The sequence below is a fragment of the Oncorhynchus masou genome, chromosome 16 (genome assembly GCF_036934945.1).
Source record: "Oncorhynchus masou masou isolate Uvic2021 chromosome 16, UVic_Omas_1.1, whole genome shotgun sequence".
Taxonomy (NCBI): Eukaryota; Metazoa; Chordata; class Actinopteri; order Salmoniformes; family Salmonidae; genus Oncorhynchus; species Oncorhynchus masou.
The window spans coordinates 18,077,594-18,103,770 of record NC_088227.1 but is presented as its reverse complement, the minus strand read 5'-3'; the positions used below and the strand labels follow the sequence as shown (position 1 = coordinate 18,103,770).

At 42.5% G+C, this 26,177-nt stretch overlaps 2 protein-coding genes across 2 annotated transcripts; one reads left to right on the top strand and one right to left on the bottom strand.

Moving 5' to 3' along the window:
- Positions 1 to 1,106: 1,106 nt before the first annotated feature.
- LOC135557585 (protein ARV1-like) lies at positions 1,107 to 8,907 on the bottom strand. The gene is made up of 5 exons (XM_064990997.1): positions 8,630 to 8,907; positions 8,151 to 8,270; positions 7,837 to 7,990; positions 7,394 to 7,615; positions 1,107 to 3,494 (listed from the first exon to the last, which is right to left on the bottom strand). The coding sequence occupies exons 1-5, from the start codon at positions 8,720 to 8,722 to the stop codon at positions 3,367 to 3,369; spliced, it is 717 nt and encodes a 238-aa protein (XP_064847069.1). The 5' UTR covers positions 8,723 to 8,907; the 3' UTR covers positions 1,107 to 3,366.
- Position 8,908: 1 nt separating this feature from the next.
- On the top strand, positions 8,909 to 26,102 carry LOC135557584 (tetratricopeptide repeat protein 13-like). The gene is made up of 23 exons (XM_064990996.1): positions 8,909 to 9,074; positions 11,020 to 11,114; positions 11,220 to 11,295; positions 11,378 to 11,448; positions 12,386 to 12,451; positions 12,699 to 12,791; positions 13,127 to 13,243; positions 13,347 to 13,457; positions 13,560 to 13,642; positions 13,769 to 13,910; positions 14,702 to 14,876; positions 15,580 to 15,736; positions 15,940 to 16,070; positions 16,368 to 16,500; positions 16,668 to 16,760; positions 16,894 to 16,977; positions 17,531 to 17,615; positions 19,026 to 19,135; positions 21,784 to 21,919; positions 22,332 to 22,411; positions 22,581 to 22,659; positions 22,836 to 22,915; positions 24,919 to 26,102. The coding sequence occupies exons 1-23, from the start codon at positions 8,909 to 8,911 to the stop codon at positions 25,031 to 25,033; spliced, it is 2,478 nt and encodes an 825-aa protein (XP_064847068.1). The 3' UTR covers positions 25,034 to 26,102.
- Positions 26,103 to 26,177: the final 75 nt, after the last annotated feature.

Here is a 26,177-nt window from a genome sequence, read left to right as displayed (position 1 = left end):
ATGAGCGAGGTGAGGTAAGGGAGAAGGTCTCCGGAAATGGTCTGGAGAAGAGAGGAGGGGATAGGGTCAAGCGGGCAGGTTGTTGGGCGGCCGGCCGTCACAAGAAGCGAGATTTCATCTGGAGAGAGAGGGGAGAAAGAGGTCAGAGCACAGGGTAGGGCAGTGTGAGCAGAACCAGCGGTGTCGTTTGACTTAGCAAACGAGGATCGGATGTCGTCGACCTTCTTTTCAAAATGGTTGACGAAGTCATCTGCAGAGAGGGAGGAGGGGGGGAGGAGGAGGATTCAGGAGGGAGGAGAAGGTGGCAAAGAGCTTCCTAGGGTTAGAGGCAGATGCTTGGAATTTAGAGTGGAAGAAAGTGGCTTTAGCAGCAGAGACAGAGGAGGAAAATGTAGAGAGGAGGGAGTGAAAGGATGCCAGGTCCGCAGGGAGGCGAGTTTTCCTCCATTTCCGCTCGGCTGCCCGGAGCACTGTTCTGTGAGCTCGCAGTGAGTCGTCGAGCCACGGAACGGGAGGGAGGACCGAGCCAGCCTGGAGGATAGGGGACATAGAGAGTCAAAGGATGCAGAAAGGGAAGAGAGGAGGGTTGAGGAGGCAGAATCAGGAGATAGGTTGGAGAAGGTATGAGCAGAGGGAAGAGATGATAGGATGGAAGAGGAGAGAGTAGCGGGGAGAGAGAGCGAAGGTTGGGACGGCGCGATACCATCCGAGTAGGGGCAGTGTGGGAAGTGTTGGATGAGAGCGAGAGGGAAAAGCGATACTCTGTATTTATTCAGGATACACCTTTTAAATCTTCTCTCCTCTCATTCCACATTTGCTTGCAAGGCGTGCGGTCTAAAAACAATGACTGTTTGTCATCCTGGACCATTCAGACTGACAGATGCTCAGATCCAGTTGAGGTATCCGGGTAAAGATACCAAACAAAACATTCCAAGGCAAAGTTCACTCAACAATGTAAAGTCCTGTTACAACTTGTGAGCACACCGTGCATCTTGGCATTATATTTGAACCCGAGTTATGGCAGGAATGAGAAACATGTATTTTTTTAATCACTGTAAAAAAAGGAAGAGAGAAACAACAAATGAGACCTGCTGGAAAAAAATCAGTGAGTTATCAAAAATATACTTTTATTCACACTGACTTTAGGCTCTGTCTGCATACAACAACAGCATTTCCAGTGGACAGATTTATGTGCTTTATACAGTTAAGAAATACCAACAAAGCAGCTGGCTTTGGTCAGGAAATATGCAGACTGATATCTGGCTATGCACTACATAACCGATTAGATGGTCTCAAGGGGCCTTAGCACATAAAGCCAGCCTCTGTGAGCATGTGTGTCAAATGCTTATCATTCCACAGTTCCTAGTCTTAAATCATACAGGCTTGATCACCAAGAGAATATTGCTCTTTTTTTTTTACATCTTAAATTCAAAACAATTTAAGACAATAAATGTGTTTACTGTAAAGCCCATCAATGCTAATTATTTCTGTAACACACACACACACACACCTGTTCCATATCAAAGTAGGTTTTGCTTATACACAGCTTGTGGTTTTTGGCATTGTATGGAATTAAGAATACATTCACTATGTGCTACCTGGCTTTCTATAGTGGTAGATATTTTCACAAATAGCCTCAGGAATGTCCCGTGGCCTCAGTAACTCCAATCCCAACAGAGAGGTTGTTAGGTCCGTAGTGTCAGTATTTGCCTAGAAGTGTTGGGACAGTGACACGTGTTGTTGTTCTGGCTCTGTACTCCAGCACTTTGGTTTAGGAATGATACAATGACTATGAGGTTAAATTGCAGTTAATGTAGACTATCAGCTTTTTTATTTGATTATTATAAATGTTTTGGGTGAACCGTTTCAAAATTACAGCACCTTTTGTACATAGTCCCTCCCTTGTAGGGAACCAATGTATTTGGACAAATTCACTTATATGTGTATCAGCAGTTTAGTATTTGGTCCCATATTCCTAGCACTCAATGGCTAACTACATCAAGCTTGTGACTCTACAAACTTGTTGGATGCATTTGCAGTTTGTTTTGGTTGTACTTCAATAGAAATGAAGGGTAAATAATGTAGTGTCATTTTGGAGTCTCTTTTATTGCAAATAACAATAGAATATGTTTCTAAACACTTCTACATTAATGTGGATGCTACCATGATTACAGATCATCCTGAATGAATTGTGAATAATGATGAGTGAAAAAGTTAGAGGCATAAATATCATACCCCCCCCAAAAAAAATGCTAACCTGCCCTGTTATTGTAATGGTCAGAGGTTGTCTTGGGGGGTATGATATTTGTTCTTCTGTAACTCTCATTCATCATTATTTACGATTAATTACGATGAAGATTATCTATAATCATGTTAGCATCCACAATAATGTAGAACTGTTCCGAAACATATTCGATTCTTATTTACAATAAAAGTGACTCCAAAATGACAATACGTTATTTACCATTAATTTCTATTGGGCACAAAATAATCTGAAACACAATCAAAACAAACTGCAAATGTATCCAACAAGTTCGTAGAGTCACAAGCTTGATCTAGTCATATCATGCTAGGAATATGGGAACAATTACTAAAGTTTTGAATACCTTAATACACATAAGTGAATTTGTCCAATTACTTTTGGTTTCCTAAAATGGGGGGGACAATGTACAAAAAGTTCTGTAATTTCTGAACGGTTCAACTGATATGAAAATGGCCTCAAATTAAAGCCGACAGTCTGAACTTTAAAGGCCCAATGCAACTATTTTTTTAATAACAATTATCAAATAATTTCTGGGTAACAATTAGGTACCTTACTGTATTAGTTTTCCATCAAAATTAACAAAAATAGTGTTTTTAGCAAACAAATATTTCTCAAGCAGGAATTTTGCTAGGACAATCTGAGAGTGGTCTGAGTAGGGAAGAGAAAACTGAAAACTAGCTGTTACTGGCAGAAATGTTTGGAATTCTTTGTTGTTGGTTTATTAACCAATTACCACCTGCTGATGTCACCAGGCAAGCCAAAGCTCCCGCTCATGCAAACCTGCTGATTTAGAAGGTCATGTGTAGATTTTTATTTTCAACCAGAAACAAATCAGGAAATAACACTGATAAAATTGTTTACATTATTACAGTGTCAGTTTCCTCAGCTGTTGTACAATATGATACAAAACAGGAAAAAAATAATTTTTCACTGCACTGGGCCTTTAACATCAGTCCCCCCCAAAGAACTGTCACTGTCCAAATACTTGTGGAAATCACAAGGCACACTCCACACAGCACTGCCAGTCTCTCCTCACCACTCTAGTCCAGGGTGTAATAGGTGCCATTGTAACAGTGTGTTCTTCAGGACTGGCCTGAAACAGCTCACTGGAGCGGCAGGATGTCCTGTATGCTCCATGGAAGCGTCTGCAACGCCTGGGCTACGCACGTTTCTAACAGCAGACCCACACACACAGCCATCAGGGAGAGCCTTCTGCTGCAGCTTAGAATGACTGGAAAAGAGAGGAGAGAAAATGATCACGTCTTGCAAGGACACAAACATGACAATATGCAGGAAAAGTACTTCTTCTGAACATCTTTGGAATCATGTTGAACTCCTACTTGGTATAGAATAGAAAAACATTTATACGAATGAGATTAAAGCCCTATTCACACGGGACTTGTATTACTAGAGAACGTTGATTATATAATTATTACCCCAGAATGTCCGTTATTCGAGAAGACGATTCGGACAGGATTAGTATTTTCCAAACTGCAGCCTGTAATTCTTAATTATTTTCAATATATTGACAGTTATGATGGAAACCTGGAGGTTTTTTTTCTAGGTGTGAAGATATTTCAATAGGTCCAGGCCATAACAGGGCTACACTGATAACTTGAGCTTGGTTCCCGAGTTTCTAAACCATACCATCCATCATTGGTATAGTGTTGCAATAATATTTGAATTGAGAGGCAGTGTGAACATAATCATTCGGATATTTTAGCGATCTGCAGTAGATGTCCTAAATGCCAAAACCCCATAATGACAAAGAAAAAACAGGTTTATAGACATTTTTGCAAATTTATTACAAATAAAAACCGGAAATACCTTATTTACATAAGTATTCAGACCCTTTGCTCTGATTTTATTTTTAATTGTATTTGTGTTTATTTATTTAACTAGGCAGCCAGATAAGAACAAATTCTTATTTACAATGACGGCCTACGCCGGCCAAACCCTAACGACGCTGGGACAACTGTGTGCCGCCCTATGGGACTCCCAATCACGGCCGGTTGTGATACAGCCTGTAATCGAACCAGGGTCTGCAGTGATTCCTCTAGCACTGAGATGCAGTGCCTTAGACCGCTGCGCCACTCGGGAGCTATGAGACTCGAAATTGAGCTTAGGTGCATCCTATTTCCATTGATCATCCTTGAGATGTTTCTACAACTTGATTGGAGTCCACCTGTGGTAAATTCAATAGATTGGACATGACTTGGAAAGGCAGACACATGTCTATATAAAAAGGTCCCACAGTTGTCAGAGCAAAAACCAAGCCATGAGGTCGAAGGAATTGTCCGTAGAGCTCAGACAGGATTGTGTCGAGGCACAGATCATTCTTAAATGGAAGAAGTTCGGAACCACCAAAACTCTTTCTGGAGCTGGCCGCTCAGCCAAACTGAGCAATCAGGGGAGAAGGGCCTTGGTCAGGGAGGTGACCAAGAACCTGATGGTCACTCTGACAGAGCTCTGGAGTTTCTCAGTGGAGATGGGAGAACCTTCCAGAAGGACAACCATTTCTGCAGCACTCCACCATTCAGGCCTTTATGGTAGAGTGGCCAGACGGAAGCCCCTCCTCAGTAAAAGGCATGACAGCCTGCTTGGAGTTTGCCAAAAGGCACCTAAAGACTTTCAGACCATGAGAAACAAGATTCTCTGGTCTGATGAAACCAAGATTGAACTCTTTGGCCTGAACCCCAAGCATCGCGTCTGGAGGAAACCTGGCACCACCCCTACGGTGAAGCATGGGTGGCAGCATCATGCTGCAGGAATGTTTTTCTGCAGCAGGGACTAGGAGACTAGTCAGGATCGAGGGAAAGATGAACGGAGCAAAGGACAGAGAGATCCTTTATGAAGAGAGCTCTGGGGCGCTCAGGACCTCAGACTGGGGCGAAGGTTCACCTTCCAACAGGACAACAACCCTAAGCACACATCCAAGACAACACAGGAGTGGCTTCGGGACAAGTCTCTGAATGTCCTTGAATGGCCCAGCCAAAGGCCGGACTTGAACACAATCGAACATCTCTGAAGAGATCTGAAAATAGATGTGCCGCAATGCTCCCTATCCAAACTGATAGAGCTTGAGAGAATCTGCAGAGAAGAATGAGAGAAACTCCCCAAATACAGGTGTGCCAAGCTTGTAGCGTCATACCCAAGAAGTCAAAGCTGTAATCGTTGCCAAAGGTGCTTCAACAAAGTACTGAGTAAAGAGTCTGAATAGTTATTTAAATGTGATATTTCAGTTTATTTTTTATAAATTAGCAAAAATTTCTAAAAACCTGTTTTTGCTTATCATTGGGGTATTGTGTGTAGATTGATGAGGGGAAAAAAACAATTGAATCAATTTTAGGAAAAGGCTGTAACTGAACAAAATGTGGAAAAAGTCAAGGGGTCTGAATATTTTCTGAAGGCATCGTACATAAAAGCATTCACTGTGAATGTTGATACATGTAAGCCGTTCATATATAAACTATGTGCAGCACTTTGTTCAATTTATCAAATAAGTTATTGTTTTCTTGCTCAAACTCAGACATTACTCTCAAAACACAGGGATGTCTATTCGCAAGGGACTAGTATTATCAGAGGACTTTGGAGTTTACCAAAAAACAGTAGGTTATTCTGTCCGGAATTGTTACTCTCCTGCCATCCAAAAATTACTGACACGGCAGATTTGGACGGGACTAAAATGACATACGTGGTGTTTTGTGCTCGCGCACAGTTACATTACCCCAGTAAAACAATTCCCATACAAATAGGGTCTAATGATTAAATCACCTTATCCAATCCATTGCAGAAATAGTTCCATTTAATCATTATCGTCAGGAAACTGAATAACCCATCACTACAATAAACAGATACAAAAATCCAATAGGCCATTATCCTGTGAAATGTGACAAATCACAGCGGCACACAGAGACAAATGCTTGCCTTGCACGGCTGATTGTTTAACAACAAAAAAAGCATAATGCAAGAGTAAGCCAGTTAATTAATGGATTAGCTTTGGACAGTTTTGGAACAATTTATAAACTGCCTATTTTAGTGACTCTAGAGAACAACTGAATTCATGTTCTAACATAGATTCAATCTAGGAGTAAGAGCTGCCATCTGCTGGTGCACACTAGTGCTCCTAGCCTCCCAATCAATACCCTGTGAGCCGTCCATTTACCCTTTAATTGAAAATGTGATATCTATGGTGATTTTTGTACACTATATATATACAAAAGTATGTGGACACCCCTTCAAATTAGGGGTGTCACCATGCAGAATGCCAAGTGTTGGCTGGAGTGGTGTAAAGCTCGCTGCCATTGGATAATGGAGCAGTGGAAATGCGTTCTCTGGAGTGATGAATCACGCTTCACCATCTGGCAGTCCGACGGATGAATCTGGGTTTGTCGGACCCCATGGGAATGCTACCTGCCCCAATGCATAGTGCCAATTGTACAGTTTGGTGGATGTGATATAATGGTCTGGGGCTGTTTTTCATGGTTGGGACTAGGCCCCTTAGTTCCAGTGAAGGGAAATCTTAACGCCACAGCATATAATGACATTCTAGACGATTCTGTGCTTCCAACTTTGTGGCAACAGTTTGGGTAAGGCCCTTTCCTGTTACAGCATGATAATGCCCCCGTGTACAATGCGAGGTCCATAGAGAAATGGTTTGATGAAATTGGTGTGGAAGAACTTGACTGAGTCCTGACCTCAACACCATCGAACACCTTTGGGATGAATTGGAATGCCGACTGCGAGCCAGGACTAATCACCCAACATCAGTGGCCAACCTAACTAATGCTCTTGTGGCTGAATGGAAGAAAGTCCCGCAGACAATGTTCACACATCTAGTGGAAAGCATTCCCAGACAAGAGGAGGCTGTTATAGCAGCAAAAGGGGGGACCAACTCCATATTAATGCCCATGATTTTGGAATGAGATGTTCAACGAGCAGGTGTCCACATACTTTTGGTCATGTCACGTATGAAATAGGTTATATTCTAGTATCAATAATGAAAAATTTGAACTTTTCAATCAGTTTCCCCTCCAAAGCCCTCACTGAATTGTCAAGAATAGAGCTAGAGCTAGATGTGAGTGACTAATGGGAGCATTGCAACACTGATGGAGGAATTGTTTAACGTACCTCTTATGGCTTGAGAGTTGGACGTGAGCACAAACAGCTTGATGAGGCTGAAGCAGAGCGGGGAGTAGTCATGCTCCCATATGACTGCAGGGATGAGCAGGACTTTGCCATAGCTGGACAGCAGGAGGGCTTTCAGCAGTAAGCTCAGTTCAAAGTCAAAGCCAAGCAACCACTGAACCAGCCACAGGAAGGACAGCACTCCGACAGAAAACGCACCCAATTCTGTGGACAAATGAACATGAAATCAGTACAAAACATCAGAAGGCTGTTATTTGTATGGAATCAATGTGTAAAGAAAGCAGGATTTGTCACTTCCACTACACTTGGAAACATTGTTATAACAATGCTATTAACATTGTCATATGCATGTTTGCTAATGAAATGCATGAGTTGTAGTAATAATAATAATGTGACTGTCCTTTTTTCATGCTTTATATACCCACCAAGAGCTGCCACCCCAAACATGCAATAGAAATCCCATTCCTTGGTGTATCTAATGATGTCTGCAGGGTCATTGCTCTGCTCAGATCCCTGAAGTTGTGACCACCTCAGGTAGGCCTCACACAGCAGGCAAAACACACACAGCTTCCAGTGAATCTGTGGAAGAAACCATCAACAAGACATGGCATCATTTCTTGAGTCCTCTGTCTGCAGAGTAAATGCAATGCAATGTAGATGAAGCTGCATACATTGTCTAAAGCGTGCATTGTACTCTGACTCTAGTGAATAGTTTTTTTCAGTGTCTTACTGTACTTACGTTCAATGTAGTGTTGAACAGAATGTGTCTGAATGCTTGAGTTTTGCATAAAATGGCATCAATCAGAATAATGACGGGATCATATTCAATGTACTTGTCTACAGGCTTTTGGCAGGATCCCTGAAATAAATAGAGACAGACCACAAGCACTGACTTGCCTAGTTAAATAAAGGTTAAAAAACATTTTTAAAGAAAAAATAACATTTCTCCAGCTTTTATGGCTAAACTAAATAGCTAGCTTACTGTTTACTTTGTTATAAGGGTAGAGACCCAACCACTAAGTCTATATACATTTCAGCTAGCAATCCATCATCAGGCATCATAACTTGAATAGAAACAGCAGAGAAACCCAGCTAGCTAAGTTACACAGCTGGCAGTCATAGGTCCCTTTGGCTTAATTTCTAGCTAAGCCTAGCATCAGCAGTTAGCTAGCTAATATCTTAACCAATAAATCAACATGAGCCAGCTAGTCAACTCACACATATGGTTATCTTCAATATCCCATTACTGTAATCTCTGTGAAGCTCGTGGGCGTCCTTATTGCATTCAACACATCTAAACCGCTTTGCCATTCTGTTTTAGGTTGGCAACTATGGAGAAACCGGCTTGAAAAACCTGACTTCCTGGATTTGTGCGTGATAGGTTGGGAGTTGTAGTCGTTTACAGTTTGACTGGTAGTTCAGTTCACGATGGGGAGTATGGGACGGGAACTACATTACCAAAGCTCCAGCGCTCCTCACCTACACATCAAACACAACATGGCACCTGCTGGCAGTGTTGTTGTGGTAGCTCTCTCACTTCTGTACTTATCCCGTGCTATATTTTCCACGGAATACCTCTCCACACTCACTTTTTTCAATAGCGAACTGCACAAACATGGTTGCAGCTCTCCGTCAGAGTGGGAGGAATACACAACGGATTGCGGTAAGCGGTCTTTTAACACAGTTTTGCCACGTCCTCGTAACTCGCTGTGTAGGCAGCTAGCTAAACTAACCAAACCTATTCTTCCGCACCCGTTAACAGGAAGTTACATAGCAAGCGAGAGAGAACTCGTAGAGGTTAGGATTTGATTGTAAAGGTCAGGGTGGAATCAGAGACCCCGCAACTAATCTTTCAAGACTAACAGAAAGTACTTCGACAAGGTCCCCAGTTTCCCCGAATAATGCAGTGCTATGATATCCTTATGTATCTAAGTTTTTAACACGATGTCAGCAAGTACACGCCTTTCCTGAGCGTGAACGTAACCCAGAGCGCACCTCAACTCCCGCGGACTCATTCATTGTCTTGTTGGAACAGGTTATGTATTGGAATGTGCATTGTAGCGAAAGAAAATCAAATTACTTTGCAAATGAATAAAAAATATCCAGCTGAATGAATGAATGAGATCATCCCATGGGGTTCCCACTGAAGTGTCACAACTTGTTGAGGCTTTTATGACTCAATCAACAATACAGGATTAGTATTTGATGAGCAGTCCCTTCATTGCAGGTAGAAAGAAGCCTTGAAGCCTGCCAATGTTTGATCCTTATACACTCAGGGCCAGTTTATTGGGTACACCACCTTGTTCACGAGAATGATTCGCTTCTACAGTGTCACGAGGCCATGGCTTGCTATATAAAGCAGGCATTGAGTTACTGTTTGATTCAAAGTTAGACTGGACAAAACGAGTGACTTAAGCGACTTTGAGCTTGGTATGATCGTCGGTGCCAGGTGCCCTGGTTCCAGTATCTCAGAAACAGATGACACGCATGACAGTGTCTTTGGTGCGACAAACAAAAAACATCCAGTCGGCAGCAGTCCTGTGGGTGAAAACGGCCCGTTGAAGGAGAATGGCCAAGAATGGAGCAAGCTAACATGCTGGCCACAAACAGGCAAATAACAGTACGACAGTGGTGTTAAAATCGGCATCTCGGAACGCACAACTCGTCTGCCCTTGTCACGTATGGGCTATTGCAGTAGACGACCACACCGGGTTTCACTCCTATCAGCTAAAGTCAAGAAGAAGCAGCTCCTGGGCACGCGATCACCAAAACTGGACAGATAAGGAATGGAAAAACATATGCCCTGGCCCTGGTCCCATTCTGCCTGGTGTCAACAGTACAGGCTAGTGCTGGTGGTGTAATTGTGTGGGGAATGTTTCCTGGCACGCGTTAGGTCGCTTGATACCAATTGAGCAACATTTCCATGCCCTGAAAAATTCAGTCTGTTTTGGAGGCAAAAGGGGGTCCAACCCACTAGATGGCTGTACCTAATAAACGTGTGGTTTTATACACACACACACACACAGTCAGCAAAAAAAAGAAACGTCCCCTTTTTCAGGAGCCTGTCTTTCAAAGATAATTTGTAAAAATCCAAATAACTTCACAGATCTTCATTGTAAAGGGTTTAAACACTGTTTCCCATGCTTGTTCAATGAACCATAAACAATTAATGAACATGCACCTGTGGAACGGTCGTTAAGACACTAACATCTTACAGACGGTAGGCAATTAAGGTCAAAGTTATGAAAACTTAGGACACTAAAGAGGCCTTTCTACTGACTCTGAAAAACACCAAAAGAAAGATGCCCAAGGTCCCTGCTCATCTGCGTGAATGTGCCTTAGGCATGCTGCAAGGAGGCATGAGGACTGCAGATGTGGCCAGGGCAATAAATTGCAATGTCCGTACTGTGAGACATCTAAGACAGGGCTAAAGGGAGACAGGACAGACAGCTGATTGTCCTCGCAGTGGCAGACCACGTGTAACAACACTTGCACAGGATCGGTACATCCAAATATCACACCTGAGTTTATGTGTGTGTGTCACCATAATGACCAAGTTGGTAGCAGTCTGGGTGCTTTGTTGTCTGATGCTGTATATTTCCCTACAGAGTCCTTTATTCTACAGTTGGAGGACCCAGACTGTGAGGAAGGAAGTAACCCACCATGCGAGTCTGTCTTCTCTCTCAACGCAGAGAAAATCCTGGTGAGATGCAGCAAATTCACTGAGATCTCAGTGCTTTTGCCTGGGCATTTCTGTTTGACTGACTCATTGTAGTGGAATTAACTACCATTGTCTTCGTTCAAACAGAGACAAGCCAAGTTGTTCATAGAGCAGAAGCGATTCCCTTTTGCAGTGGACAACCACAACACAAATGAGGAGCTTGGTAAGAAGTTATTCCTGAAAGAGTTTGGTTTGTGGAGTGTTAGCTATACATTGCTTGACTCTCATTATTCATTTCATTGCAGCTATAGGATATGTTCTTATTGGCAATGGCCTGTACGATGAAGCCATCAAACACTTCTCCTTGTTACTACAGGTTGGTTAACATTCATTCATAGATGCATGAATTACAATACTCATCTTTGTACATGTCTTGGTCTGGCCTTCTTGACAATTCTGAATAATGCATGTTTTTTTGTTTAGACAAATATATTAATAGTAGAGAGACAGACATACAGACTTCATCGGCCCCCGAACTGTCGATCTGTCTCCGTTCGTCTCACTCAATCTCTCAGACAGCACTGGTGCGATTTTGACTACACTTGGGTGAATGATGCGTCTTGCCGTAGAGATCCTGCATTTAATAAATTACACTAATTGGCCATATGGTGGCGCTATAACAAGCGATTGAAAATGCTAACTTTGAAAGGTCACGCCCCTCACCCCATTTGAGATAAAGTCATGAAATTCAGTATGTAGGTCCCTCTCTTCACAAGGAACAAATGCGCCCCAGGAACCCCTATGGCCCGCCATGATGGCTTTTCCACCATTTTGAATTTTTTAAACACTTAAAACGGTACTCTTCTAGCAAAGAAGGACCAACCCGCATGAAACTTGTTATACGGCATCTAAGGTCAAAGGTCTCTCAATGCAATATTTTCCAGACTAGTACTTAAAATAACATGGCCGCTATTGACCAATGAACATTCACGTGGGCGTGGTCTGGCACATAAATGCATCTAAATCAGTCACAGATAATCATACTGTAACAACATTTGGTACACATGTTGCAAACACTCAAGACACAACATTCATATCGACGAGAACAATCATGGCGCTATAACGGGCACACATTTTGTTACTGTCAGTGTAGTCTGCTTTGAATTATTGTCACTAATTGCATCATTCGTGGGGGACGACATGTTTACTGTTGCCTTGTTTACGTTACAGTACTTCCCCTCTTTTCTCCCTGCTTTGAATATGTTGTGCAGTTTGCAATGGAGGACATATCAGTGTGTGTTGTCCTCTACTAGGGGGATCCAGAGGTGGTCAGTGCCATCTACGGGAGAGGGATAGCATACGGGAAAAAGAGTCTGCAGGTAAGTGATCACAGCGGCATGATACTAGTTCACAGAATGTTGATACCAGCAGTTTTATTCACAGCAAATGTTTTCAGTGTGACACATCATAAATAAAAATCTAATCTGCAATGCTCAGCAGTTAGCATATGTGCTTGTCAGTGGACGTGATTGATGTAGGCTGCGAGTGGCCTTCTTCTTTTTTTGTGTGTCCTGGTGAGTCCAATAGGGGTCACACTGTCTCTCTTCTTTTCTCCTTCTATGGAAGGACATCAAGAATGCAGACTTGGCACTGTTCGAGTTGAGCCGAGTCATCACTCTGGAGCCCAACCGCCCTGAGGTGTACGAGCAGCGGGCAGAGGTGAGGATAATGCTAGGCCTGTTAATGCTTCATGGGTTAACCCGCTGTTTGTGTTATACCTTGCATTAGGGTATTGGTTTTCATTGGTGTTTACTATCATGCTTTCATTGCATGTCTGTTTTTAAATGAGGCAAGTTTCTCTGTCACCCCATGCAAAAATGGTTACAAATGAGTGAGGGCAGTGTTATTCTCTTAAGCAGGCTTTAAAAAGAAATCTTACACAGGAGGCAACTGCTGTTGTATTAACGCTATGGCTTGAAGTAGTCTAGTTACTAGACCATTAGACCTTTTGGATTTCATTTGTGTCAAGTTTTACTTGAATAATATACTTGCAGATCCTTTCTCCGCTTGGGAGGATCAGTGAGGCTCTGAGTGATCTCTCCAAAGCCATCCAGCTCCAGCCCTCCGCCCGCCTCTACAGACACAGAGGAACTCTGCTCTTTATTGCCGAGGTCAGACTGACAAACCATGATCTGTAAATGGGGTCTCTGATTGGTGGTGTTGATATATAAAGTTCTCATAGTTGGTTTTCTGATTTTGTTTTTCCCCAAATAGGATTATGTGGCAGCTATGGAGGATTTTCAACAGTCTTTGGATCTGAAGAAAAATCAGCCCATTGCTATGCTATACAAAGGTCTAACATTCTTCCACAGAGGAATGCTAAAGGTATAGACATTTTTGTAGAAAATCACAGTTACTACCAGTGTAGCCTGTTTTGTTTTTGTTAAATCACTGCATGTTTACGACACAATCTTGTCTCCCATTCAGGAAGCCATCGAAACATTCAAGGAGGCCCTGAAATTAAAATCTGACTTCATAGATGCGTACAAAAGTCTCGGACAGGCCTACAGGTACAGTGGGCTCTATGACCTGCTTTGGTTCCAACCTGGTCAGTTCACATCGTTGGTCAGGAAAAGGTCAGGGCCTTAGTACTCATGGGGCCAATGCAGTGAGTGATCCATGTGTCCTGTCTGTAGGGAGCTTGGAGACTTTGAGGCAGCTATGGAGAGCTTCCAGAAAGCCCTGATGCTCAACCAGAACCACATCCAGTCTCTGCAGCTGAGAGGCATGATGCTGTACCACCATGGCAGTCTCCAGGAGGCAGTCGGCAACTTCAAGGTAATGGCCGCGTCGCACAGCTTCTTTCTCCGGACACGATATCAGTCTACCAATTACAGTACAGCTGAATTAGTTATTCTGCATCTCCCCTCTCATGATAACAGACTGCTTTACTGTGGGCTGTATGTGCAATAGTACTGGCTAGAGTGGGGCTGGCCTGCCATTCAAATGATTCTCATTTGCATCAGTTTTTCTAAGCAGGCTGCCTAGAGAGAACCCCCTTGGATCAATACTTGTCCCACTCCCTTTATAATATCAATCCAGCCGTTACAAGCGATTCTGCTGATGCTTTGTTTTCACTGTGGCATCAGGCGGTTGATGGCATCGCAGTCTAACGAACAGCAGTGCCGTGCCCCTGATCAGACTTGTGTCACGTAGGCCACACTTTGACTGTCGTCATCATTCCATATCCTCTCTCTGTCCCCATGATAGCATTTGGCAGTGTAAACGCCCTGCCTATTTGCCTACTGTCCCATCAGCAGCCCCGCTGTGGCGACTCAGTAGGCCTCACGCGTTACTATGACGGTTACTGTTACATCACCTTGCATGACTTTGTCATGTGCTTCCCAGGCTGCCTGTGGAGAATGTGTTTTGGTGGGGTCATGACTCACCAGGCTAGAGCTGTTAGCCTCAGGCTGTTCACACAGTCAACACCGAAAGGTTAAGTGACTGCAGTGACATCCACTTTGAGTCAGAGTTAATTTGAGGTTCCCTCCCTCTGTTTTTTAAATTCTTACACCTATGTGTGTCATTGGACTTGATGTGTAACATCTCCGTGTTGTGTTTTTCAGAGGTGTCTACAGTTGGAGCCCTACAACGAGGTATGTCAGTACATGAAGGGTCTGAGCCACGTGTCCATGGGCCAGTTCTATGAAGGCATCAAGGCTCAGACTAAAGTCATGTTGAATGACCCTCTGCTGGGCCAGAAGGCAAGCTCTGAATATCTCAAAGTGAAATACCTCCGAGGTGAGCGTAGCATTAGGGACCTTAGCTGACTAAACTCCACAGTGAAGGAAGTTCCTGATGAACTTCCCCAACGGAGGGGAGAAGAGACCAGGCTTTCTGGAATTCAGCTTACCTAAAATCGATTCACCCAAGGTCAATTCTTTAAAAAAACTTAAAAAAACGACATTTAAAATATGAAATTCTTACTATGTACTACCTATGTTTGTCCTCTGTATTTGCGTGCCGTTCTTTGCTGAAATTCATGCTTTTTCTGTAAACGTTAATCAAATACAGCCACCGTCTGTTTCCTTGTTGCGATTCAATTGCCGCATTTGCGCTGAGTTGCCATTTTAGAGCAACAGCAATGAGCAAACAGTCGGCGGTTGTATTTGATTGTTTATTGAAAAAGTGTGGATTTCAGCAAACGAAGAAAGGCACGCAACTACGGATGAAAAACATGGGTACAAGGTAAGCATTTCATCATTGAAATGTAAGTATTGACCTTGAGTGAGTCGATGTAGCCTACGTTGAATTCCACAAAGCCTGGTCTCAGCTCCACTCCTTTGGTGGAGTTCATCAGAAACTTCCTTCACCGAGGAGTTTAGCCAGCTATAGTGACCTCCCGAACTAACATTTCAACCTGGAGCGGAATGTTGTGTCTTTGATAATTTCTTGCCTATGGAGATATGGTTAGAATTTTCCTCATGTCATTTCCCCCCCACAGAATACTCTCGCTACTTGCACTCACATCTCGACAAACCTGTGGCAGAATACAATGTTGATCAGGATCTTCCAGGGAACTTCAAAAACCACTGGGCAAAACACCTTCCTTTCCTTATAGAGGACTATGAGGAGCAGCCAGGACTGCAGCCTCATATTAAGTGAGTTTTAAGCACCTGCTGCTGACTGAACATAGTACAGTATTTTCTGCCAGGTATAGGTAGTATAATAGTAGTATAGGCTAACTGATGGGTAATGGAGCAGGCTCATTTACAGTAGATGACTTTGACCTACTTAGTGTTTGTGCTATTCAACTCATTTGTAACCTGCCCAACTGATCTTGTTTCGTGCCTTGCCGTTGTAGGGATGTTCTACCTCAGAACTTTGAAAGCTACAACATTGAAGTTCAGAAGCTGATTTGCGCTGCTGATCACCTTGGTGCCCTTATGCAATACGACACACCAGGATTTCTTCCCAATCGCAGAATACACAGAGGTGGGTGAGATCCTGAGCACATTAGAGTTCAGACTCAAATCTATTGTACATTCTTGGCTGAAATCAGATGAAGTAATTCTGTCAGTTTCAATGTGACTAACAGCCCTGAACAACATGTCCTTTGTTTAAAAACAGTGTGCATGCTGGAACTCATTTCAACATAACAAACTATTGTACATGTTGGTCTTTCTAGAATACATATCGTCTCACCCCATCCTATGGCTTTAATCCAGTAGCTCCATAACAGTATATTTCCAAGTTCTGAAATTGAATGTGTGCTGTGTATCACCTCAATAGCCATGGGCCTAGCGACCCTGGAGGTCATGCAGGCTATGCAGCGCACCTGGAGCAATTCAAAGGTGCGAGTCAACGGCAAAACCAGGCAGATGCAGTGGAGAGACATGTTTGATATTGCCGTCAAATGGAGGAGGTGAGGCTTGGGTGTGAGATTGTTTTATAGTAACTTTTTTTTAAAACAAAATGTTATTACCACAATGGGCCATCTGCAGTGTCAATCACCACCCTGTCTGTTTCTGTATTGTCAGTCGGAGGTTTGGTACATGTTTCAAGTCATTGTGGTATTCTGTCCCTCTGAAGGATCGCTGATCCAGACCAGCCTGTTCTGTGGCTGGACCAGATGCCTGCCAGAAGTCTCAGCCGAGGGTTCAATAACCACATTAACCTCATCAGGTAACCTAAAGGAAAATGACATCAAATCGTCTCAAAGATAGTCGCTGTGTAAATCTGACACAACTGTTGAGTCAAGTTGTTTTTAGATATTCCTTTTCATTATGTGGTTTTCCTGTTTTGTTTGTTTCCACAGAGGACAAATCATCAACATAAGATACTTGGCCTACTTTGACAACATACTCAATTTCATCAAAGACAGAATATTGGTTTACCACAGGTGTGCCTTTTAAAGAAAATACAGATTGTTTATTAGAGAAATATTTTCTACACGGTGATATACAGTGCATTCAGAAAGTATTCAGACCCCTTGACTTTTTCCACATTTAGTTACGTTACAGCCTTATTCTGAAATGGATTAAATTGTTTTCCTCATCAATCTGCACACACAACCCCATAATGACAAAGCAAATGTATACAAAGTAAACGTATACAAGACCCTTTACTCTACTTTATTGAAGCACCTTTGCCAACGATTACAACCGCAAGTCTTCTTGGGTATGACACTACAAGCTTGGCACACCTGTATTTGGGGAGTTTCTCCCATTATTCTCTGCAGATCTTTTCAAGCTCTGTCAGGTTGGATGGGGAATGTCGCTGCACAGCTATTTTCCGGTCTCCGGGGTATTGTGTGTAGATTTATGGGGGGGGGGGGTGTGTAATATAATCCATTTTAGAATAAGGCTGTAACTTAATAAAATGTGGAAAAGGGGAAAGGGTCTGAATACTTTCAGAATGCACCGTATGTTGACTTACTGATGCATTGTCCTCAGGGCATACAACCCAAGAGGCCTACTGGAAGTCAGACAAGCACTGGAAAATGTGAACACGGTGGAAGACCTTCTCCCCATAATGAAGGTAATAAGAACACAGGGTTAGACATACAGGGGGGGTTTAGGAAACCCTCCGGGCCAGTCGATAATATCCATCAGTGGCCCACATGGGCTAGTGATTTTTGTTGTTGTAATAATGCTATTTTTAATCTAGGCTATATAATTGATTCAAAAAACTAAATTCCCGAAGCTGTTAGTTTGTTGATTATTTATCACATGCGCGTTGCACAGCCTAGATAATTTGTCAGGCAGAGAGGGTGTGCAGCTCTCAAACAGCTGGTTGTTTGGTGGAGCAGCTCATCAACGACCGACAGTGATACAGTAGGGGTAGGAAAGATGTTCCAAGTTGTGATATCTAGCTCACCAGTAAACGCTAAGGCAAGGCTTTTGAAGTTTAAAGTCTTGGTTGAATATTTGCGATGCACAATGAAGGCATCATTGAATATGCTTCCAGACACTTGTAGCAATATACTTATTCCGGGATTTAATTTCTGATCGGTTTTTAAGAGATTTTGCCGCTTTTGTTTGTTTCAATTGACGGGTGTTGCGCTAGTCTGTTGATTTCGTTAATAAGGTAAAGCCGAGCATTATGAGCAAGAGAGACAATGTCAAATGTTGGCCACAACTTGCTTTTCCATACAAAGCGTTCAATTACATTTTTTTACAATTTTATTTCGCTTTCTCGTTTTAGGATACAATAACCCCTCAATAACTCTTCTCAAATGGCAAGACCGAGTAAAGCTACCACATGGACAGACTTCATTAGTGTGTTTGTGTCAGGATAATCTATTGTTGTATTTAGTCAGTCAATGCCCACATTATTCTGACATATTTTAGAATGTAAACATAATGTGAATGTCAATGCATAATTACATTGTGTAGGGATATGAAAAATGCAATGTTCATCAAGTGGTAATGATACTTTTTTTGTATAATGTGTTTTTTGTTGTGGGTGGGGCGGAGATCTATAGACTAACAACAATGAAATGTAAAATGTAGGTCGTTGAATTTGGCTTGCCAGTATGAACTGTGTATATGGCTACTCAGCCTGCAAATGAAATATAAAATCACTTGCTATTGAAATTATGGGAGCATCATTCACTTTCCTGTCAGATCTTGACTCTGGACAGTATTTTATTTATTTTTTCATTTGCGTCAGTAGTTTTCAGTTGGCACTGTCCTGGTGAGCCACTGGCAAATTTACCTGAATGTCAAGCCCTGGAACAACACCCTGATAAGAAAATATTGACTCCTCAAAATAGTATGATAGTGTTTTCGGTTTGAGGCCTGACTTATTCATGGGAATAGCATCTAGGAACTACTGAGTTGTGTGTGTCATATCATGTAGATCAGAGTTGATCTAGGTCAACTTGGCTTGTGTTTCAACGCTGATAGAATGTCTGATTTGCTGCTGTTTTGCATTTCTATCCTGAAGCAGTTTAACAGTAAAACGAGAGATGGCTTCACAGTTAACTCCAAGGTGCCCAGTCTAAAAGACCCTGGCAAAGAATATGACGGCTTCACAATCACCATAACAGGAGACAGGTCAGTTTATTTGGTTCTAATACATGAATAAAGAACTGAGCTCTTGACATTATAGTCTATCTCCATCAGTGGTTTACCTAAGATTTTCCAATCAAATGGAAATTTGAGAATTTTTCACATCATTTATTGTGCGAAAATGGCAGGGTTTGGTATGTCAGTCACCAGATCTCAACCCAATTGAACACTAATGGGAGATTCTGGAGTGGAGCCCGAGACAGCGTTTTCCACCACTATCAACAAAACACCAAATGATGGAATTCCTTGTGGAAGAATGGTGTCGCGCCCCTCCAATAGAGTTCCAGACACTTGTAGAATCTATGCCGAGGTGCTGTGAAGCTGTTCACCGGGTTGTGGTGGCCCAACGCTCTATGTAGACGCTGTATGTTGCTGTTTCCTTTATTTTGGCAGTTACCTGTGCTTCAATGAATAACATTTTTGTTCATTTGAATTCACAGCTCAGATGTTTCTGTCTGGGAACTTTTTAACAAATGTTCTAGGTCTGTTTGTTGACATTGCATTCCAGTTACATTATGTAGTAGAAACAACTAATCCTTTCCTTGCTAAAACCATGTTGAACAGGGAAATAAAATCTACCTTTCCCAAAAAGCCCCGTGATGGGAAAGAACCAGACAATCAGTCCATTTGGGGTTGCAGAACAAAAACACAGAAACTGCAAGAGGCAAGAGCTGCAGTGAGAAACATATTGTATAGGATTCCTCAAGTGTGGAACATTATCAAAAAAATAAATGGTTGCGCTTGAGAAATGAAATACACTGCTAAAAAAATAAAGGGAACACTAAAATAACACATCCTCGATCTGAATGAATGAAATATTCTTATTAATTATTTTTTTCTTTACATAGTTGAATGTGCTGACAACAAAATCACACACAAATTATCAATGGAAATCAAATTTATCAACCCATGTAGGTCTGGATTTGGAGTCACACTCAAAATTAAAGTGGAAAACCACACTACAGGCTGATCCAACTTTGATGTAATGTCCTTAAAACAAGCCAAAATGAGGCTCAGTAGTGTGTGTGGCCTCCACGTGCCTGTATGACCTCCCTACAATGCCTGGTCATGCTCCTGATGAGGTGGCGGATGGTCTCCTGAGGGATCTCCTCCCAGACCTGGACTAAAGCATCCGCCAACTCCTGGACAGGCTGTGGTACAACGTGGCCTTGGTGGATGGAGCGAGACATGATGTTCCAGATGTGCTCAATTGGATTCAGGTCTGGGGAACGGGCAGGCCAGTCCATAGCATCAATGCCTTCCTGTTGCAGGAACTGCTGACACACTCCAGCCACATGAGGTCTAGCATTGTCTTGCATTAGGAGGAACCCAGGGCCAACCGCACAAGCATATGGTCTCACAAGGGGTCTGAGGATCTCATCTCGGTACCTAATGGCAGTCAGGCTACCTCTGGCGAGCACATGGAGGGCTGTGCGGCCCCCCAAAGAAATGCCACCTCACACCATGACTGACCCACCACCAAACCGGTCATGCTGGAGGATGTTGCAGGCAGCAGAATGTTCTCCACGGCGCCTCCAGACTCTGTCACGTCTGTCACATGTGCTTCGTGTTAACCTGCTTTCATCTGTGAAGAGCACAGGGCGCCAGTGGCGAATTTGCCAATCTTGGTGTTCTCTGGCAAATGCAAATGTCCTGCACGGTGTTGGGCTGTAAGCACAACCCCCACCTGTGGATGTCGGGCCCTCATACCACCCTCATGGTGTCTGTTTCTGACCGTTTGAGCAGACACATGCACATTTGTGGTCTGCTGGAAGTCATTTTGCAGGGCTCTGGCAGTGCTCCTCCTGCTCCTCCTTGCACAAAGGTGGAGGTAGCGGTCCCGCTGCTGGGTTGTTGCCCTCCTACGGCCTCCTCCACGTCTCCTGATGTACTGGACTGTCTCCTGGTAGCGCCTCCATGCTCTGGACACTACGCTGACAGACACAGCAAACCTTCTTGCCACAGCTCGCATTGATGTGCCATCCTGGATGAGCTGCACTACCTGAGCCACTTGTGTGGCTTGTAGACTCCGTCTCATGCTACCACTAGAGTGAAAGCACCGCCAGCATTCAAAAGTGACCAAAACATCAGCCAGGAAGCATAGGAACTGAGAAGTGGTCTGTGGTCACCACCTGCAGAACCACTCCTTTATTGGGGGTGTCTTGCTAATTGGCTATCATTTCCACATGTTGTCGATTCCATTTGCACAACAGCATGTGAAATTTATTGTCAATCAGTGTTGCTTCCTAAGTGGACAGTTTGATTTCACAGAAGTGAGATAGACTTGGAGTTACAATGTGTTGTTTAAGTGTTCCCTTTATTTTTTTGAGCAGTGTATAAACAGCCTAGCCCCTATGGTGTAGGCAATCATTGTAACTGACTTGCCTAGTTAAATCATTTGAACCGATATGAATTCTTTGTCATTCAGCTCAAGCTTTCTAAGACACCTTAGAATGCAAGGCTTGAAATACTATGATTCAGCTTCTTCTCAGCTCTAACCCTGTAGCTTTCACTAAAATGCACCTTGTTGTCTGTCCCTTGATGAATGTTGATGTACAGCACCACGGCGGTTGTATGGACCATGTTACAGACCACAGTGTTTGTTCAGACGGTGTGTATTTGTGTGGCCTTAGAGTGGGCAACATGCTGTTCTCAGTGGAGACCCAGACCACAGAGGAACGCACTCAGCAGTACCAGTCTGAGATTGAGTCCATCTATAAAGACCTGACTGCCAAGGGCAAGGCTCTCATGCTGTCCACTGAACTTGGGGTATGCTCTCTCTCTCTCACTTGTTTTCCATTGCCTCTGTTTTCTTTTGTCTGACTGTCAGTGTTGGCTTCCAGTTGTGAAATGAATTGCCATCTCAACAATCCGATCCATAATGTTGCTCTACTATCTGATGTAAATCCAAAACTGTCCTTTTGTCGTGTTGATAGATTCACTCTCTACCCCTGAAAAATTGGGAGCGGACAGTTTTGCACGGGGCTACCTAACCTTGTCCATTATTCCGTTCCTTATTGGACTTAGTAGGTCCCTCCCAAGTTAAAATTCAGTTATCAAACTTCAGACCTGACTTAAATCATGACGGCCCACATGCAGTATCAGTTTCCCATTGTTGTATAATGATATTACCTCTAGGTGGACCCTGTAGTATGAATTGGTTTTGTTTTCTCTCTTTCAGGATGCAGATGCAGTGTGTAATTTAATTCTCTCCCTGGTTTACTACTTCTGTAATCTCATGCCCCTCTCCAGAGGGTCCAGGTAAGGAGTTATCCAAGTCATTGTTTTTCTGCTGTGACCGTCAAGACATGATGTAACGACACAGTTTTCAGTCTGGTCGGTCTGAATTGTGATTTTAATTTGTGAACGTTTTTTTTAGTTATGAAATCTGTCTAATTTCTCTATGTTTTGTCCCCGTTTCCCTTTACAGTGTTGTGGCATACTCTGTTGTCATGGGAGCACTGATGGCCAGTGGAAAGGAGGTGATAGGCAGAATCCCCAAAGGGAAGGTAATATTGCTGAATAGTTTTGCTCTCTTTTACACCACGTCATTATAATACATTACATTTTCCAGTGGTGGAAAATGTGTTATTCATAATCATGTATACTATATGTAGTTATCGATGAGCCTGTTTTTAAGCATTTTCCTTGTTTATGATTTTTTTTAAATTTTTTATTCCTCCAGTTGGTTGATTTTGAAGCCATGACAACACACAGTCCTGACAGCTTTAGTAAAACAGCAAAAAACTGGATGAATTTAAAGAGGTGAGTAGTTCGGCATATCCACTTGCATCACCTTTAAACACACAAGTTGGCCAATTTATTTATTTCTATGTGTATTGATAACCATATACAGTTCCAGTCAAAAGTTTGGAGACACCTACTCATTTTCTTTATTTTGACTATTTTCCACTTTGTAGAATAATAGTGAAGATATCAAAACTATGAGATAACACATGGAATCATGTAGTCACTAAAAAAGTGTTAAACAAATTAAAATATGTTATGTTTTAGATTCTTCAAGTAGCAACCCTTTGCCTTAATGCCAAGAGAGTGCAAAGCTTTCATCCTCTCAACCAGCTTCATAAGGAATGCTTTTCCAACAGTTTTGAAGGAGTTCCCACATATACTGAGCACTTGTTTGGTGCCTTTCCTTCACTCTGCGGTCCAACTCATCCCACACCATCTCAATTGGGTTGAGGTTGGGGGATTGTGGAGGCCAGGTCATCTGGGGGCGGCAGGTAGCCTAGTGGTTAGAGCATTGGGCCAGTAACCGAAAGGTTGCTGGATAAAATCCCCGAACTGCCAAAGTAAAAAAATCTGTTGTTCTGCCCCTGAACAGTTAAGGCAGTTAACCCATTGTTCCCCGGTAGGCCGTCATTGTAAATAGGGATTTGTTCTTAACTGACTTGCCTAGTTAAATAAAAAAATCTGATGCAGCACTCTATAACTCTTCTTCTTGGTCAAATAGCCCTTACACAGCCTGGAGGTGTGTTGGGTCATTGTCCCACTGATAGTCCCACTAAGCTCAAACCAGATGGGATGTCGTATCACTGCAGACTGCTGTGGTTGCCGTGCTGGAATTCTAAATAAATCAGACTGTGTCACCAGCAAAGCACCATCGCACCACCACCGCCATGCTTCACGGTGGGAACCACACATGGGGAAATCATCCATTCACCTACTGTCTCACAAAGACACAGCGGTTTGAACCAAAAATCTCAAATTTGGACTCATCAGACCAAAGGACAGATTTCCACCGGTCTAATGTCCATTGCTTGTGTTTCTTGGCCCAAGCAAGTCCTATTATTGGTATCCTTTAGTAGTGGTTTCTTTGCTGCAATTCAATCATGAAGGCCTGATTCCCACAGTCTCCTCTGAACGGTTGATGTTGAGGTGTGTCTGTTACTTGAACGCTGAAGCATTTATTTGGGCGGCAAATTGAGGTGCAGTTAACTCTAATGAACTTAACATCTGCAGCAGAGATAACTCTGGGTCTTCCATTCCCGTTACAGTCCTCATGAGAGCCAGTTTCATCATAGTGCTTGATGGTTTTTGCATCTGCACTTGAAGAAACTTTCAAAGTTCTTGAAATGTTCCAGATTGACTGACCTTCATGTCTTAACGCAATGGTGGACTGTTCTCTTTGCTTATTTGAGCTGTTTGTGCCATAATATGGACTTGGTATTTTACCAAATAGGGCTTTCTTCTGTATACCACCCCTACCTTGTCACAACACAACTGATTGGCTCAAACACATGAAGAAGGAAATAAAAAATAAAAAATATATCCCATTTAGCAGACGCTTTTGTCCAAAGCGACTTACAAGTCGGCTGGGGCCACTACTTTTACATATGGGTGGCCCTAGCGGGAATCGAACCCACGACGCTTGGCGTTGCAAGCGCCATGCTCTACCGACTGAGCCACACAGGACCAAATAAATTCCACAAATTAACTTTTAACAAGGCACACCTGTTAATTGAAACAAATTCCTGCTAACTGCCTCATGAAGCTGGTTGAGAAAATGCAAAGCTGTCAAGGCAAAGGATGGCTACTTTGAAGAATCTGAAATATACTTTGATTTATTAACTTGTTTTGCTTACTACATGATTCCATATGTGTAATTTCATAGTCTTCACTATTATTCTGCAATGTAGAAAATAAGAAAAAATAAGAAAAACCCTTGAATGAGTAGGTGTGTCCAAACCTTTGACTGGTACTATGTGTGTATATATATATATATTTTTTTTTTATATTTATTCTCTTAGCCTACCAGTGTGGTACCAGAGTCTTCCGTCAGTAGCAGGAACCTTCCCAACGACTAGAACCATGATTGAGGTCCTCAACACGGACTCCACATCGCACTGTCCAAAGAAGTCCTAACACCCCTTCTTCTGATGAGAACAAGGGCCTGTCTGTCTGCTCATAGTCTCTGGCCAAGCTCAACCCCCAAAGCACAATGTCTGTCTAAAAATGATTCAGAGCAACGACATGTTGTTCAGGTATGGCCCTATGTATGCAATACCAGCAAAACCCTAGTGTCTAGTATGTAAAAGCTACGGAATGTAACTAATTACATTCATTTGAATGATAGGTAATCTCTCGATTGTGATTGCCACAATTCTGTTTTTAACAACCCTCACAGCTATTCAGTCTAAGCAGAGAAAGTGTGGGATGAGATTCTAAGATGTAAACTTAACTTCAGGGCTATGCAGTTCCACTTGGGATACTTGAACATTTAGAAAAGTGAAGCAATCATTTTATTTAGTCTTGTTGATATTGGACAGTGTTGCTCTGTGCCATTGCCATTTTCTGGAATTGTTTTTACCTTGACCCAAAAAGGGCACGAGGAAGGGTTGGTTTCAGGTTGTGTCCAACTTGTTTTGGGAGAAGAACACATTGTGCCATGATATCATTCCTCTGGGTTTATTTTGAGACCCCTGTGATTTTCATTGTTGCTTTTCTTTCTTTTTTTGTAAAATGTTCGAATAATTTGACCATGGTCTTATAGACACAACATTAAAACAAACGTTCAGGGATTCATTTTGGGGATTTTGTTCAATTGCTCTGAAGAACCTCATGTCAGGACAAGCTTTGGTTTTCAGTTTATGTTCCCCACTTCCCCTTTTACTGTTAATGACAGGATAGAATATGCATTGCCTGCTTGGGTCCTTATTGAATGAGCTCCAGAGGATCACAACAACAACAGGGATCACTGCTTAGTTGTCTTTTTTGGCAGAACTACTGTTTAATAATGTTTCCATATCAATGATTGTGCTGAATTGCTGGGATCTTTTTATTTTAGCACTGGGTGAATTAGCTATGTTTATTAAAGCTCAAATGTGGATTTTTAAGTGAGCAATATGTCCCATCTTGAAGTTTTAAACTTGAAGGAATGAAATCTGGAGATTTTGGGGAATTGGTATGTTCAATACAATTGGTTGACAAATGAGTGGTTTGTTTCTTATTTCAATTCAACCAGAGGTGATAATTACATGTTTATTTACAGTTGTGCCACATCACCCAC

Excerpts from the sequence above, each read along its gene's own strand:
- LOC135557585 (XM_064990997.1), bottom strand. The coding sequence starts at position 8,722 with ATGGCAAAGCGGTTTAGATGTGTTGAATGCAATAAGGACGCCCACGAG. Across the intron at positions 7,991-8,150 it reads TGTTCAACACTACATTGAAC|ATTCACTGGAAGCTGTGTGT; the intron begins GTAAGTACAGTA and ends TTTCTTCCACAG. Across the intron at positions 7,616-7,836 it reads GTTTGGGGTGGCAGCTCTTG|AATTGGGTGCGTTTTCTGTC; the intron begins GTGGGTATATAA and ends ATTTGTCCACAG.
- LOC135557584 (XM_064990996.1), top strand. The coding sequence starts at position 8,909 with ATGGCACCTGCTGGCAGTGTTGTTGTGGTAGCTCTCTCACTTCTGTAC. Across the intron at positions 13,643-13,768 it reads AGTCTCGGACAGGCCTACAG|GGAGCTTGGAGACTTTGAGG; the intron begins GTACAGTGGGCT and ends TCCTGTCTGTAG. Across the intron at positions 22,412-22,580 it reads CCCCTCTCCAGAGGGTCCAG|TGTTGTGGCATACTCTGTTG; the intron begins GTAAGGAGTTAT and ends TTCCCTTTACAG.